This window comes from Kryptolebias marmoratus, linkage group LG13 (genome assembly GCF_001649575.2).
Source record: "Kryptolebias marmoratus isolate JLee-2015 linkage group LG13, ASM164957v2, whole genome shotgun sequence".
Classification (NCBI taxonomy): Eukaryota; Metazoa; Chordata; class Actinopteri; order Cyprinodontiformes; family Rivulidae; genus Kryptolebias; species Kryptolebias marmoratus.
The window spans coordinates 16,804,262-16,820,904 of record NC_051442.1 but is presented as its reverse complement, the minus strand read 5'-3'; the positions used below and the strand labels follow the sequence as shown (position 1 = coordinate 16,820,904).

The following is a 16,643-nucleotide window of genomic DNA, read 5'->3' as shown; positions in this document are numbered from 1 at the left end:
CTAAGGTAAACATTGATGAGGTCACTCAGAACCTAAACTCTTACCAGTTCATGCTTCTTCCGGCTTGCCTCCGCCTCCTTTTTGGACAGCTCTACCATCTCTTCTTTGATGTCCCTCATCTGCCTCTGCATGCGCTTGTTCTGGTCCTTCTCCCTGTTTTCTGCAGTGATGTGTTGGTTTTTCTCCTCAGTCATCTTTTCGAGGTTCTCCTTCAGACGACTCACCAGGCTCTGCAGAGCAGTCAACAGGAATAAGTGAAGCTTACTCTTATGATTTAACATTTATCAGCCTGACTAATACAAATCTTAGAGATATCAGCAATGTCATTGTGTCAATGCATAATTACAATGGCCAGGGTCAAAAGTTTTAATCAAGATATCATCTCCCATAATAGATATACCTGTAATTTAGGTTTGACCAACATGAATAAAGGCTCTAAATTGTTATGCAAGGCCAGAAAGGCTTTTTTTTAAGTTATAAGATGCAGAAATGGTTTCTGTATATGAAAATGCCATAAATAAGGAAAGTTTCTCTGTATTTTACACCACCTGTTGTGCTCTGCAGCAACAGAAAAATGTCAGTAGTTACAATTGTCTGGAACATTGCTGCTCTCTGTCTTAACTTTAATTCAGAACATTCAAACTACATTTTCAGTGTGCATCAATAAAAGCTGAAGACATCTACATTATCATTTTTAAGTTAGAAAAATTAGAGATGAATCTGAGATTGAAATTTGGACTAGTTAAAGCTTAATTTAGGTTAAAAAGTAGCATTACTTTGAAAGATGACTCACAGCTGCTACCACACCAAACTTAAGCATAATATCTGTAAAACTGTCAGAGTTATAGCCATATTTGTGTTTGCTAAGGTCGATTAGCTGTGGTAGCCATCTTGAATGAGGTTGACTCTGAAAGGAAATCAGTTGTAGATGAACATCCAGTGATTAGTTTTTAAGGATTTTATTAAAATTCATCCACTGGTTTATCAGAAGCATTGTATTTTCTTACTCAAAAAATAAACACACACTCACACACAAGAGATTACATTATTGCCCACCTTTCATGGCAGTGGGTGATAATCAGGAAAAGACATAATTATTTAGATAAAGATTATTAATTATTTAGTATAGCCCAAACCGGTCATGTTAAAATAACAGTACAATTTCTCCTATTTGTTCTTAAAATAAGTTTGCAATCATGGGTAAAAACAATCTGTACACATGCACAAATAATATTATTGATAAATATCCTCTAAAAAGAGAAAAAGTATGTTTAAAAGGCTTGACACATTTTCTGTAAATGTGACAAATTGTAGGGATGAAATAACAATTCTTAAGCTCAATCTGCCATTGTTTTCCACATGAAGACCTAAAATGTTTACCTGCTTTAGTAACGTACACTTTTATCAGCAGTATTGGCAAAAAAGAAACAAATGGAATGTCTGCTTTCCTCCTTTTTTTGATTTTTTTAAACTGGTTTTATAAACTCATAACATTATACAAGCTGCAAGACGTAAAATAAAAACTTAAACAATCAATAAAACCAGAAATCACAATGAATTTCAAAGCTGACTTGAATTTAAATTGTAACCCAAGATGGCCGAAGAATGATGCTTTACATTTATTTACTGGTATTTACTGTATTTTTTTAATATGAACAGCCTTCATATGAACATGAAAATATATTATTTAAAGATGAATCAAAGTAGCTTTCTTTTTCATTCATTCATCTTCATTAACCAGAACCTCAGAGGGACACTATGTACTCACTTTATATTTCTGTTTCTTATCAAATCTAAATAATAAATGCACAATGTTTATGTACTCGTATGTGATTTTTATTTCACGGTACGAGACCAGCAGGATAAACTCACCTCTAAGCGTTTGATCTGTGTCCTCTCGTACTCCAGCTTGGTCTCCAGCTCTCGGATTTTGGCCTCCTGACGGCTCACGAGCGATTTCTCCACCATGGACTGTTCCTGGAACTCTAACTGGCTCTGTAGTGAATGGAGCTGGAAGAATATCACACACCACACACAGTCAGTTACTCACCAAACTCCTCTTACTTTACCTTTCCTTTCCACTTCCTCTCTTTTGTGTGGAGAACAAACCTCAAGAGGAAGCATTGATGTTGTGTGTATGCACTTAAAATAAATTACTGTTTACTTTCACACCCATTTTGAGTTAATTTATTCTGTCTTGGTAAATATAAATAAGGTGCATCCAGTCTGAATAATGAGTTCAAGATAAGCCCTCATTCTACCTAAAATGGTCAAAAAAAAAAAAAAAAGCTGTGGTTCAGGCTGAGTAACAGCGAGTCACGGTAATTTCACAGGCTTTGAAAAAGGCTTCAGCTTCATGCAAAGCACGTTTGTTCTATCTAAATCCTTTTTTTTCCCATGACTGATAAAAGGAAGATAGATACGTCACAATAAAACTGGCCTGAAAGGCTGCAGGGCACCTAATGAGGGACTTCTGCATCTGAGACAAGGAGGATTCAGTCGCTCTCCTTTGATATTACTAAAGAAGCCAGATTTCCCTCCAACTGGGAATGAGATAACCACTTCAAGGTCAGATGCTTTAGATAACAATCAGTGCCTACTCTGGCACGCTTTAACAGTGGCTTGCAGCCTGCTGTGTATCTCAAGTGTAGCCAGAAATATTCTGATTGCTGAGCATGGAGCGACTTCGGCACACTTATATTTTAACAAAACAGAAGAATGATGCGCTGTTTGGGAGAAGCAAGAGCTCAGATCTGTGCTTTGAGCCACACACTGTTTACAGCAGATGGTTGTATTTGTTTAATCCACTGCATCTCATCAGCTATACCCGCTTCATCCTGTACAGAGTAGCAGGAAGCCGAGTCCTACTTCAGCAAGTATTGGATAAAAAGCAGGAACAATGGTTCATCTCAGGGCTAACACAGACAGAAGGACAGCCATGCAAGTAGACCCTTAATGGGATTTTTTTTTCAAGCTTTTTGAAGTGGAGTTCTGTGGAAATATTACGAACAATTATATCTTACTTGTTGTAGAAAGTTTTTTGAACAACCTCACTTTGTAGAAAGAGAGTTTAAGTCTGACAGGACTGAAAATTTAATGGATAATCCAAACACAGCCAAGTCAAAAGTAGATTGCTGCTGTCTGAAAGCAGCTCAAATCTCCAAGTCCTTTGGTGGTTTGTGCAAATGCTATTTCATAAACCTTTAAAATGCTGTCAGTTTCACATAGTATGATCTTTAACATGCTAGGTGCAGCTAGCTTTAGCACTTCCAGCAGGAAAAATCATATAAGTAACCAAATAATGCAAAACTGATGGAGGTGTAAAATTTTATAAAATCGTGGTTGAATAAACCTGGGGGTCTACTCATCAATACAGTCCAAGTGGAGCCACTTCCAAAGCAGATGTTTAAGCTTTAAGACAACATAAATTTTCTAAATTTAAAAGCAATTCCAATGCTGTTGTTTAAACCTATACATTGTTGCCAGTTTTCACAGGACAACAAAAATAATACAAAGGGCTGCACTGGATTGGTGCTAATAAAGAGACAAACACACAGGACGTATATGACGCACGTCACACGTTATCCATTATTATCCATTATCTTTTTAACTATGACCCCCACACCGAAAAATGCCTGGCCACCGATTGTCGCTCCATGCCGAGACATCCAACGATATTTATCAACACTGTTCTAAATTCAACTGTCACCACTCCGAAAAATATTTTTTTATGTGTATTTGCTTCCTGCTTAGACATCAGTGTTTCTGTACCAGGTTTGTCTCTGTGCTTTTTTGACAGTTCTTCTCTTATTTTGTTGCAGTTTTATATAAAAAGTTTAAAACTAGATGACAAAGGATTAATATTTGAGGTAGAGAGCTTATGGTGTTGCCTGGCGATTCGGTGCTTAAGAGATTCTAGTATGAAAGAAAAATGATTAAGCTCATATTTTGAAGTTGATCTGTTTTGCTACAGCACACTTCAGCTTAATGTGTTGTAGTGGTGGTAACTACAACTTCCAATGACATTTCTGTTGTCTTAGGCATTACACTTGTAAATACCCATAGAATTCAACATAAATAAATGTGCATTTAGAAACAGATAACATTGTAAAGGTTTATGAAATAGCATTTGCATGAATCAATTTGAAATTATGGAGACTGGAGCTGTTTTAGGAGGGCAACAATTCACTTTGGTCTTGGCTGTATTCGAACGAACCATTAGCTTATCAGTCCAGTCAGAATTAATCTTTGTTTCCCAAACTGAGGTCGTTCAAGGAGCTTTTACATAAAGTAAGATATTATTGCTCATAACATTTCCAGAGAGTCTCACTTAAAAATGTCCATAATATCCCTTTAAAAATGATTTTAGGATTGCATATTTTTTGAATAGAGCTAAAAAAGAAAGAACCCACGCAGACAAAGAGAGAAAAAGCAAATTACACAGTGAAAATCTCATGATGACCATCAGTTTAAAGCACAAAATGCTCTTTATATGAATCACTACAGCTGAGTTGATACAATCTACATACAAACACACACACAAAGTATTACCACTTTCAAACTAAACTCCAATTCAGTGGCCCAGAAAAAAAAATCCATTTTGCAAACCAACACATCAACAAAGAAAATGGCTACACATTATGATGTGACACACCTAAAGGTTATTCTCTGAACAAATGGTGCTCCATTAGAAAAACATGATGAAAGCTCTATTATAAAAACAGGCCTAACTCAGATGCATTAACCTTTTTACCATGTGAATCTACATTTATTCCAAACCATTAGCTGACACCTCACAGGATACAATAATTTAAGCAATCAGCTCAAAAGTAGGCAAAATCAGATAAAAACATTGTAGCTATAGATATGCGAGAGTAGTGTGATTCAAACAGAACACTTTTTGTTCGTGAGCTATAATTGTGCTGCATGAAAGCAGGAAATGACAGACTGCAGTGGCAACAGCAGCTTCTGTGACATTTTGGACAAAAACACATTCAAGTTCTGACCTATATGCTCGTGTCAGCACGCCGAAACGCTCCCAGTGACAATGTTAACGTGCTGATGTGCAGCCAGAAAAATTTGACCAAATCATTACTGCCAAGCCATCTGTTGGTTGTTAAAATATTTCACTGACTAAGTGAAAATTCTGACCTGCTAGTGATGCTGAAGAAAAAGGTCAGAGGATGACCAAAGTCAGCAGGCTTTTCATCCTCTGACTGATAATGTACATGGAGGTTAAGTAGTCCGGGTCAGAAAATTTAATCCAGATTTATAAGAGGAAATGAAATCTTTTTGACAATTATCCCACCTGATGGTTTTCATAACATTTATTTTATTTATGCATTTTAAAATCAGTACAAAAACTAAGGAAACTGTTTTGTTGATGTGATTGCAACAATGCTTCTTAAATTTCAAACAGTTTCCTTTTAAATAGTACAACAATTATTAGGAAAATACATTTGTGGTTTGAGCAGCAGAGTTAAGTAGGGTTGTGTCTATAAAAAAAAAAAAAAAAAACTTGTCAAATCTTCTCTGCCAATGCCCAACAGCTTATTTTGCTATTTACACTTGTTTGGTGTCATTTGCTGGATTGGATGATCAAAGTCTTAAGAAACAAGACATATTAGCAACTTAATAATTTATTCATTTAGCAAACAGGGGCCTCAAAAGCATGTGGAAGAGTCATACACAAACACAACGGCCTGGCACCTCCTCCTCATGCTGCTCACCAGCTTGGTCACACACTGCTGTGGGATGGCATCCATTTATTCAACCAGCAGTTGTCGCAAATCAGCCAGCGTGGTTGTGCTGGTCACTTGGGAATAAGCATCATGCCCACAGGTGTTGGATCAGCTTGGAGGTAGTTTCCCCGGACTGTGGAGATATGTCTGCAGAGTCACATCTCGTGGGCTGTGCACTTCACAGCCAGTCTCTGACATCCACCTTTCATATGAAACTTGGCCTTTAGAGTTCATACTTGGGCTCACTCCAAATAATACTGCAACTTGGTCAAATGTGGCTTGCTTGGAGCAGACTCCAATTGACCACTGTAGCAGGGCCCACACTCACAGGGGCCGACGAACACCTGATTGGCTGACAAACACCTGATTGTCAGCACCTGGGGTATCAGAAGCTAAAAGCACGAGGCAACAGTAGAGTAAGCTGTTGCAGAGAAGATCTGGCAAGGTTTTCACGGGAACAACCCACATATTCAACTTTGCTCAACCCACAAATGCATTTTTCCTTACAAATGTGGCACCATTTAAGGCACAATAAACAACCTTTCTAACAGTATAAGATTTGTTGTTAAGAAGCATTACTACAACAAAGGAATAATTGACCAAACACAAATTTTCTTACTTTTTGTGCTATGTTAATGTTCATCACTTTGGTGGCTGAGTATAAAGCTTCAAATTATTATCACAAATGAGCTAAAGGTGTCCGGAATAAAATGCTTTTGTTTTTTAAATGCAGATTTTTGTGCATTTTGTGAGAAAACTGACATACTGTAATAATACTTTCAATATACCAAACAAAGTCATTGAAACCTGGCATTTTTTGATGTAAAAAAATATATATTTATTTTTTATTTCCTTCAGTATTTGACCGATTTTGTTTCTAGTTACTTTAAATTTCTACAAATTAACATGTAACAATTTCTTTCACTGAAATGAAGGTTGGACTGCATCCACCGGTTAGCAATAATGCCTAACAGCAAGAAGGTCGCAGGTTCAAATCTCAGCTGGGGACTTACTGTGTGGAGTTTGCATGTTCTCCCCGTGCATGCGTGGGTTTTCTCCAGTTTTCTCTTACAGTTCAAAAACATGCGTATTAAATGAAGCTTCTAAATTGTCCTCAGGTGTGCGTGTGTGTGAAAGCATTGAGTCTGTGCTGAACCTGTGATGTACTGGCAACCCTGAACAGGATAAAAATAATTGGACGATGAAAATAAATTAAATGTTTCTCATTTATTCTTTTAGATTTCAGACTTGCCTGTAGTAACTAGTTATCAATACAAGGAGTTTTGTATCCAACCTAACATACAGCATCTGAAATGTAGCATGTTTTAAATGTGCATCAAAGCAATAAAATCAATTGAAAGAGTACAAAAATGCTTCTGTATGTACATTACAGTGCACATAAATTGATGGCCCACTGGTTTCTACAAAATAGCAGTTTGACATTTAAAAAATGACTCAGTTGTGAACGACTGCTGAAAACAGCCTTTTCCATGTATGAGGGTAAAGCGGCACACTTCTTGCTTTCCGGTGGATTGGAATAATCACAGCTCTAAGGTTTTGCTTCTTATGTTATGTACTGTTATCTGGTTGTATTTATTTTATAAGCTGAGTTTGCCATCACAATGGTTTCCAATTGCTGTGATTTGTTTAAAAGAAAGTGCTTATGTGTTTTTAAATTAAATTAACCCAAAACACACAAAGGATAACTCACAGAAGTGGTCAGTTCATGTTGATAAAAGGTCTTAAATGAGTCTCTTAATTTTATCTCTGTAACGGTTTGCTGATACGTGCCTTCTTATACATGAGACCAAGAAGCGAAAGAACATTTTCCCCTTCTTGACTGTAAATTTTCCTCAGATTTGTACAATTTACATGTAGATTGCATTGTAATTCTGAGAAGTAAGCTGCCACACAAACCCAGCATTTTTGGTCACAATAATCAAAGAAATTCTGTGAAAAGCTGAGGCCTAATCAGAGAGAAGTGTGGAGGCAGCAGACGGGTTCCCAGGAGGCAGCCGTACAGCTTGTGAATACTTCTCTGTACTGTACCTTTTCTTGGATCTCCTGCTTCTCTTTTGTGGCTTCTTCCAGCTGGGCCTGCAGGTCACTGATCTGGCTCAAGTCCCTGGCAGACTATCACGTGTAGAGACACACAAAAACAACAGTCAAAGAATCACTATACTTTTTTTTCTTGTCCAAGAAAAACAAGCTTAAAGTGTTGAGGTATACTTTGAATTATCTGTGCAGAAAATCACTAATAATATAAAAAAGCGTAGGATTTCCTGTCATTTCTCCACCTTGTGCTGAGAAATGACAGAGTTGTCAATCTGTCCCATGGTTTATGAGATTTTTTTGCCAACAAACAGGGTTGACCCCAACAGCTACTGCTAAGGTTTCAAGCAAAAACCTCACACAAAGACCAGCACTTGGAGTACATGTTGAGATTTTAGCACAATATCTAAAAATATTACTGCATTGTAGCCAATTCTGTGTTTTCTAAGACCAATTGGCTATGGTGACCATCTTTATTTTGGTGAGTTCCAAAAGTTAATGAGTTGTAGAAGTATATCCAGTGATTATTTCCTGAAAGGTTCTGTAAACTTTGGCCTGTGGTTCATAAGATATTTTGCTCACAGACAGATAGAGTAGACTCCAAATAGTTAGTGGCAAATTTTAGATAAAGGTCTGGTGTATTTTGTTCAGAAAATGTGTTTGGGATTAGTCTCAGCTGATACCACAACTTAGTTTAGGTCAATATCTGTTAAACTGACTGAGTTATAGTCATTTTTTGTTTTTTAAGGTCAGTTGGCTGTGGAGGCCATCTTGAATTGCATTGACTCCAATAGGTAATCACTTGTAGGTGTACAGCCAATTATTATTTTCTGAGAACTTTATTAAATCCATCCAGTTCATGACATATTTTAACAGACAGACTCACAAACACATGCACACACATGGACAAAAACATAATCATGACTTGCAATAATTAACTTTTTTTTTTCTTAATGGAATGAAACAGGTGGTTGAGAAGCTCCACAGCTTGAGCTACCTGAGCAACAGCAGCTTTATGTTTCTTCATCAGCTCGTTCATGTCTTCCTGATCCTCCTCCATACGAGACTGCAGGTCGTTCTTCTCTCTCTGCAGACGGCTGACCTGCTCATCCAACTAAGTGACAAACAGAGAGGGAAACACATAGTTTAGGATAGAATGAAAGGGTTTATTCATGAGCTGTTGAGTGTAATAAACAATTATTAGCTGTCCAGGCCCGTGGCAGTGCTGGAATTTCATCTAATGGCAACGAAACACAATCTGGACAGGGGCTCTGGTTGGAGGATGACACCAATTGGAGATAATCAATTGGCTCATTTAGGCGTGTAAAAGTGCAGCGAGTGCAGTGTGCTAGTGATGTCCTATTCTGAGTTCATCGTCTGTGTTCATAGGCTAAACGCTGGCACTCGATATGCATTCTCTAATCTCAGACATTTACAAGACTCTCCCTCGCCATAAATGTGGCAATTAAAAACTAAAACACAAGCACACAGCACACTGTGTGTCATCCCAAGAGACACAAATATCTGCAGTCTATGAGTCTAAAATGTAGGCAGAACTCTCGGGAGACAGCTATTAATGAGCAAACTGAGAGAAAAAAAAACCACATTCGATAAAGCTCATTTATCCATTAGAGCAAAAATGGTGAAATCAGACATATGCCAAAGGGCGTTTATTATTTTAATATCCCAGCATGGCTTGATGTGTGCATATTAATGAGAATCCCGCTGCATTCTGAAGAGAGAAAATTTGATATGCACAGGCCCTTAAGTAATTACACATTGTTGTTTCTGCTTTTACTTTCTCATTAAAGGAAGAGTTTTGAAACATTTATGCAAACAAAATTCCTCTGTTGTCCATTACTGTGTTTTAATGCAGACACCGATTGTTAAATTACAGATAAATGTGATCAGAAATCCATTCTGTGTTAAAGACGTAAGCGGAGCTGATCAATATATACGATTTGTCGAGTAAATGACTCGAGCACAGGTCTTTTCCTTCCACTCAACATCGCCGGGTGCACTTTCATGACACTTTCTAATCAGATGCGAAACTCACCGACATCTTATTTTTGACCACATCCTCCATTTGGATGTGCAGGTCTTCGATTTCAATTTCCATGCTCTTTCGAGCTTTCACCGCAGTTGCACAAGTGAACTCTGACTCTTCCAGCTGAGAGACACAGAAGGAAAGAGGCAGGCAGGATGGGAAGGACAAACGTTAGTGAGTCAAGATGAAGGATTATTACTAGCTATTTTTGTGGTATGTATTGCCACTCATTACCAGGCTACAGTGCCATTGTGAAGGCAATTGTTTTCCTGGATTACGTACTTGATTTTTGAGCTGGGCAATCTCCCTTTTGCTGGGGGCATTGCTCTTCAGGTGGTCCAGCATAATTTGTGCATCAGCCAGAAGGACTTTGGTTCTCTTTAAGTCTTTCTTCAACCTCTTCTCCGTCTCCACGTCCCTCTGGCTCACCTGAATGACAAACCACTCTTCTTCAGTCATCACTATAACACATACGACCATCTATCCTCCTTTAAAACTAACACTGCCTCTCAAACTCAAAAGCTTTTTATTTCCAATCAGAAGAAGTGGCCCACACCAAATCACACACTTAACTGCGCTGACAGAGAGCAGAAGCAGAGTGAAGGAAGTACCTGGTCCTGGGTAATCAGAAGTTTGGACTCCAGCTCTCTTTTGTCACGCAGGACCTTCTGCTTGTCATCATACTCCTCCTCCAGCTGAACCTCCATCTGTTTCAGCTGCATACATGTCAAAATATAGACACAGGTGATTCAGATGCAAACACAATAAAGGCCTAGATTTTCTTGACAGAATGCACAACGCCCACTGCTTTTCATGTCAGAGATTTAAACTCTATTTCAGCTACAGTATAACCTTGTAATGACACAATGTTAAGTTGTGAATATAAATGTAACCAATGCTGTGCTTCTTAGCATTGTATTATTCATAACACTACATTATTTTTGCAACATTTTTAAGGATACAATACTTTTGCATGAAACACTTGATTCCAAAAAGGAGCTGGAAAAAACCAGTTTACTAATGTGTTGGTTTCTGCAAAAAAAGAGCGGGTGAAACTTTAAGGCATTTGTGAATCTAAGTGTCTGTTTCTCAATGTTCCCTTGAACGGGCCTTAATTGTTAGTCTGGAGACGAGAGGCTTAGAAAAGGAAAAATAATAGACAAAGAGTGAAAATGAGCAACGTCTACCTTCTTACTGCAGGACCGCCTGATTTCCTCCACCTCTTCATCCCTGCTCTCAATCTCTTTGGAGTGGCTCTGCCGCTGCCTCTCCATCTCCATCTCAAGCCGCAGCTTAGTCTGAGTACAAGATGAGGAGACGCACATAACAACTCAGGATATAAATACCCAGAAAAAATACATTAGAATATATTGGTTAGGAACTTTTATTGTTTGCAGACTTTTAGGTCTAGAAAAGCGCACTGTTTTAGATTAAAACTTTACTTCGACCTACAGAAGCAGGTTTTAGCATTAGAAATAGGATTTTTGGAACAACTCAGTACCTGCTCCAACATCTGGATAGTTCCAGCCTGTTCGTCCAGCTCCTCCTCCTGGTCTTTCACTTTTGCCTCGAGCTCATGAAGCTGCTTCTTCAGCTTGGCCAATGAGGCCTCATCCTTCGACTCCTGGGAGGACAGATCCTCCAGCTCCGAGTTCAGCTGCTGCACTTTCACACTGGTGGCGCACAATTCAGTGTCCTTGTCCTGCAGGTGGAAGTGGACACAGCAAAAAAATTTTAAAAAGAGAGAGAGAGAGAGAAAGAAAGAAGAAGTGCATGTTTGGATCGGCACGGTTACAGTTCATCGTACAGAGAGAGAAAAAGGAAGAGAAGCTCACCTGCAGCTGCTGGCGGAGGTTAAATATCTCGCCAGTCATAATGTCTTTTTCTCGAGCCAGTTTCTCCCGCTGGCTCCTTTCTCTTTGTACCTCAGCCTGAGACTGGCTCTGCTCCAGGTCAAATCTGGAGCACACACAGACAAACAGACAAACTAAAGAGCAACCCAAGAAAATCCAGAATTTGTATTAAAACACAGTGTAAACTGAAGGATCTGGAATCACCCAAACTACAAATTATGCCTAAATCTTTACAGTATTACAGCAAAACACAGATATACCGTATTTTGGGTGCAAATGGCACAAATCAGTTATCAAACTCCTTTCTAAACTCAATTCCTTAACAAAGCAGCTCTTTAAAAAATACATTTGACATAAAAAATATGACTTAGAGACAGTAACCAATGAATCAACTCTATGATTTATTGCCTGCCACAAAAGGTAAATACAGACGATAATAGTTTTGCTTTTGTCTATGTGTGTGTTCGTCTGTACCATTAGCTAAATATCTTATGAACCGCTAAACTAATTTTAATGAAACTTTCAGAAAGTAATTACTGGGTGTACATTTACAATAGATTCCCTTTTGGACTTGGCCTAATTTACGGATATTGAGCTAAAATTTGATGTAGTAGTAGCTAAAAATCTTTCACAACATATTCTTTGAGCACAGCACATTGGGCAATCATCTCCGCTTAAAACCTTGGCATTAACATTTGGAGTCAACACTGTCTGTTTGCAAATTATCTCATGAACTACTGGATAGATTTCAAAGAAACTCACAGAACGTAAATATCGACAGTACATCTTCAACTGATCAACTTTTGGAGTTAACCCAGTCCAAGATGGCCCCCACAGCTATTTGAAATGGTTATTTCTCAGGGAATTTCACAAATATTAAACTAAGATTTGGTCTGGTAGTAGCTGACAGATATTCACAACATATACTCAGAGTGAGATTGCACATAAGATTATTTTCAAGGTTTGACCCAAAAGGTTACAACTCCATCATTTCTTACCATAGAATGATCTTAGTCCAAAACTCTGCCATTAAAGGCAGCAGGTGATATACATTATTTCAAGGAATGAAACAAAATAGAAACCTACAGAGATACGCTACCCTCCTCGCACAACTAAACATGCATTTAGCTTATATTCTGTTTAAACTTCCACTTCTATTAGGCATAAACTTAGCACTGGATTTTAAGAATCTGCAAAATGTTTTCTTCCCTCGTCTGGAGAAGAAACATTTATTGTTAGTGAACTTAACAGCTAAGTGTTTCATGCTGACAGCTCGTCGTAATTCCCTGTATTTCTCTGTGAAGTGCAGCTGAAAATAATTTCACCCACAGAGCATCTTCAATTAGCCACAGGGGAGAGATCACATTCTGCCACAGCCATAGCTTCTTGAGCGCTTAAAGTCGAAGTCATTTTCTCTGCTAATGCAATTCCACAGATTACAGACCATCTCAGCCACTATTCAAATTACAGAAAACTTGTGCGTTCTGTGAGTGGGTGCTGGGCAATCCCAGAGGGAACAGAACTGTAAGATCTCTATGATGTGTGTTTATAATTAAAAAAAATATATAAAAAAAGATGGAAAGGCAGAAAGAGTGATGCGAGCAAGCTGAAACTGACTTCCTCTGTTTCTTCTCCAAATCGTGGTTGCGGCTCTGTAGGCCCTCCAGATGAAGCTTGGTGTCCTGCAGCTCGGCCGTCAGCTTCTGGCACTTCTTCTTCAGCTGCTGCACGGAGCGCTGCAGATCCTCATTATCTGCCTGCAAATCTGCCAGCTGCAGCACACGCACACAAAAACATCATTATTAATTTATGGCAGCTTAATGCATGTCACTACTGATAATTTTAAAGATTTTCATGTGTGTAGCAGTCATATATTAAAGGTACTCACTGCAAAGTCATATAGACTGGTTAAAAAAAAGTCCATAATGTAAGAAGCAAAACACATACATTTTTTTTTACTCATTTCGGTGGTTAATGTCTCCTTAAAGTAAAACTTTGTAAGGAAAGTGTGGCCATCTGCCAACTACTATGTGTGTTAGTTTACCTACAGAAAGAGCCAAAGGGACTGAAAATAAGTCAACCATGGCGATGTCCAGTGAAGAGTCCAAGAATTTTGACGTGTTTAAGATCAGATTTGTTGAGTCAAGTATGCAGACAAAATACAGCTTAGGCTGAAATGGTAAACTTGTTGATCTAGAAGAGGATTCAGAAAAGCCACACGTTTGAATCCTGACTTCTGTCTTTATGGCACTTCCCTGCCCTGCTCGGTTCCTGATAATTATTCCTGACAGTCGTCTTGCTCAATCTTTGTTTTCTTTCACATTTAGCAGCAGATTCACTCTTATACTTCCACTGTCTGCTCCAAGGTTCTACGCTTGTCTGATTCCACCGTATTTGTTTACCTACACAGACTATGGCCAGTAGTGGTGTGCAGATAGATCCAATCAATACCTACGTTAGTATCACAGTGATGCTAGTGTGAGGGAATGAGTTTGTTTATCTCCTCTACTTTCAGTGCAATGCTTCCATTCCAGAAGTGCAATAAAAAGGAACAAGCAGTTACCATCGGGGTCCAAGTCCCTCGCTGGATGTATGGAAACGCTGCTGCTTGGAGTGCTTTGTTTACATTGAGTGTGAACCCACATTTCAGAAATGCATATCGATATATCTGGAAAACTTCTGAAGTAAATTCTTTCAAACTGCATAAATTTGATAAAGTTCAGAATAATATGTTTTTTTGTTTCATTTCATAGTTTTTAATGAGGAACTTTAAAATTACACATTTGTTTCTTGCCTTTCTCTCAACGTGTCTTTTGCTCTGCTGCTCCGTTTCCAGCTTGTCGTCCAGCTCCTGCTGCAGTTTCTTTTTGGTGAAGTCCATTTCCCGAACGGCTCTGTTGTATTTTATCCGCCACTCTCCTCCTGGAGGAAAAGACATACAATTTTAGAAAATGTCTCTGTGACATTTGGGCGTCTCCCGCTTTTAATGCAGGCATAGCGGGGGGGCACAGAGAAAGAGGCTCAAAAGCTCAGAAATGATGGATGCTGTGGATTATCGAGTGCACTGTACTGGCTGAGATGGTTATCGCGTTCAAGGACCAACATAATATAATCTTTCAGGAAATAAAGCTTCTTTCATCAAAACCTGACCTTTCGGGGTCAAAAAATTCCGCAGGAAGCTACAAAGCAGCCTTTGCGTTTCAACTCTAATCTTGAATAAACCTTAGGTAGGAATTCTGAGCACACTACAATAGCAGTTAAGAGAAGGACATGTCTAAGTGGCACTTTCCACAGTTCTTTGCCGACCCTAATTCTGGAGCTGTCACAGGCTATCAGAACTAAAACAGCGGCCAGGCAGGCATTCAGGTTCAGGTTCATTTCCAAGCCTTATCATTTCAGCGCCTGTCCATTTCTCCTTCACATACCAACACGGGCTCCTCCATCAGTGCTGCTCATTAGCATATATATAGCATAATGACAACTTGCAGGGCCACCAGCTCTGATCCCAACGATTACTTTCTCATTCATCTAAGAATTCTGATATGCTCTGTAATGGCTTGTCTGCTGAGGTGGGTTGAAAAGGAGGTGGTATTGGAAAGGGGAGGAAAAAGCCTCATGGACAATATGCTCCCAGCAGGCGCTCCATTTTCTAGCAGGGGGAAACCAATCAGCGGCGGGCATTAGTCGTATGCCTGGAAGTGAACATCTTAATCCGCGAGCGGTAAATCCCGAACTTGGAAAATATTCTTGACGGCATTATGCAAAAAGCGGCCGAGCCTAACAGCCTTGTTTCCTGCTGGAACGGTCAAACAAAGCTACTCGCTCCTGCAGCTACAATTAGTGTAAGAGAAGTTTTCAAACTGCGCAGATAATTCTGGTATGAGCGATTCGGTAAATTATGTTCCTGACCTGAGCTGACATGCCCATTAGGGAGGCTTAGTCAAGCTGCTGCTGGTGTCAAAAGGTACAATTAATCAGGGAATTTGAAATAAATGTTTAAAAAGCTCTGACTCTAGTACCAAAGAGTGCTCTCAGTGCAGTGCAAATCCTTAAATTTGTCTTTATATTTGGCCTGTGGATAGCTTTTAGCTTGAACTAACCAGAATCATCATCGTCATCCATCTCTCCATTCAGCTCCGAAGATTTCATGAGCCGTGCTTCCATCAGCTCCATTTCTTGTGATTCTAACTGTTTCGTCGTGGCATCAAACTTAACCTGGAACGCACCAATTAAGAAAAAAAAAAAACTAGTTACAAAGAGGTAATTCAGGCATAGTAAATTGGAATTTTTCAAATACTTCTTGAAACAGTGCAAGTTGCTTTCTGATTTTGTGTATATATATATATATATATATATATATATATATATAAGTGTGCCTGTAGATCCTTCATGTCCTTCTCCAGGCGGAGCCTCTCTGAAGTCTCAGTCTCCAGCAGCTGGGAAGCTGATTCACTGGTGCTCCTCTCATCAGCAAGCTCTGCCAGCAACTCTGCGATCTGCACACACACACACACACACAAGTAGTGCGAGGCAAAGCTGCAAAATATTCGCCACAGCCCCAGTGCATGTTACTGATCAAATCTTTAACTTGGAAAGAAAGAAAGAGCAGAACTCCACAACCAATCTCAAACACCATCCTCCCAGAGTGCAGTGACAAAGACAAAGGGACCCACCCTGCTCTCCAATCGATCCGAGTTCAGTCTCAATTCATTCCGCTCTTTCTCCACTCTCTCCAGCTTCAATTTCTGTTGCTGTATCTCCTCCTGGAGCACAGATTGCAGCCATATATTTTACATGATGTGTTACAAGATAAAACCGTGAATTATTAGACATCAGAAGAAGTGTCAAACTTTGATAACAGGATGGGCCACACTAAATTGTCAGGTGATGCAGTTTGAAAGTGATGCAAGACTGTGTAACTGAAGGGGAGTATTGAAGGGGGGTGGGGGT

General features: G+C 39.0%; 1 protein-coding gene across 11 annotated transcripts in view; it reads right to left on the bottom strand.

Annotated features, from left to right (window-relative positions):
• Nucleotides 1-16,643, bottom strand: part of LOC108233872 (unconventional myosin-XVIIIa) — an 83,092-nt gene that overhangs the window by 12,841 nt on the left and 53,608 nt on the right. For all 11 annotated transcript variants that reach the window (XM_017412584.3, XM_017412587.3, XM_017412594.3 and 8 more), the window contains 15 exons: nt 16,367-16,456; nt 16,070-16,189; nt 15,794-15,908; nt 14,488-14,615; nt 13,311-13,465; nt 11,676-11,799; nt 11,342-11,542; nt 11,028-11,138; nt 10,452-10,556; nt 10,123-10,269; nt 9,850-9,963; nt 8,791-8,907; nt 7,791-7,874; nt 1,873-2,010; nt 45-230 (listed from right to left, as the gene is read on the bottom strand). In XM_017412584.3, the coding sequence (XP_017268073.1) occupies nt 45-230; nt 1,873-2,010; nt 7,791-7,874; nt 8,791-8,907; nt 9,850-9,963; nt 10,123-10,269; nt 10,452-10,556; nt 11,028-11,138; nt 11,342-11,542; nt 11,676-11,799; nt 13,311-13,465; nt 14,488-14,615; nt 15,794-15,908; nt 16,070-16,189; nt 16,367-16,456 (1,935 nt within the window). The remainder of the gene's footprint in view (nt 1-44; nt 231-1,872; nt 2,011-7,790; nt 7,875-8,790; nt 8,908-9,849; nt 9,964-10,122; nt 10,270-10,451; nt 10,557-11,027; nt 11,139-11,341; nt 11,543-11,675; nt 11,800-13,310; nt 13,466-14,487; nt 14,616-15,793; nt 15,909-16,069; nt 16,190-16,366; nt 16,457-16,643) is intronic.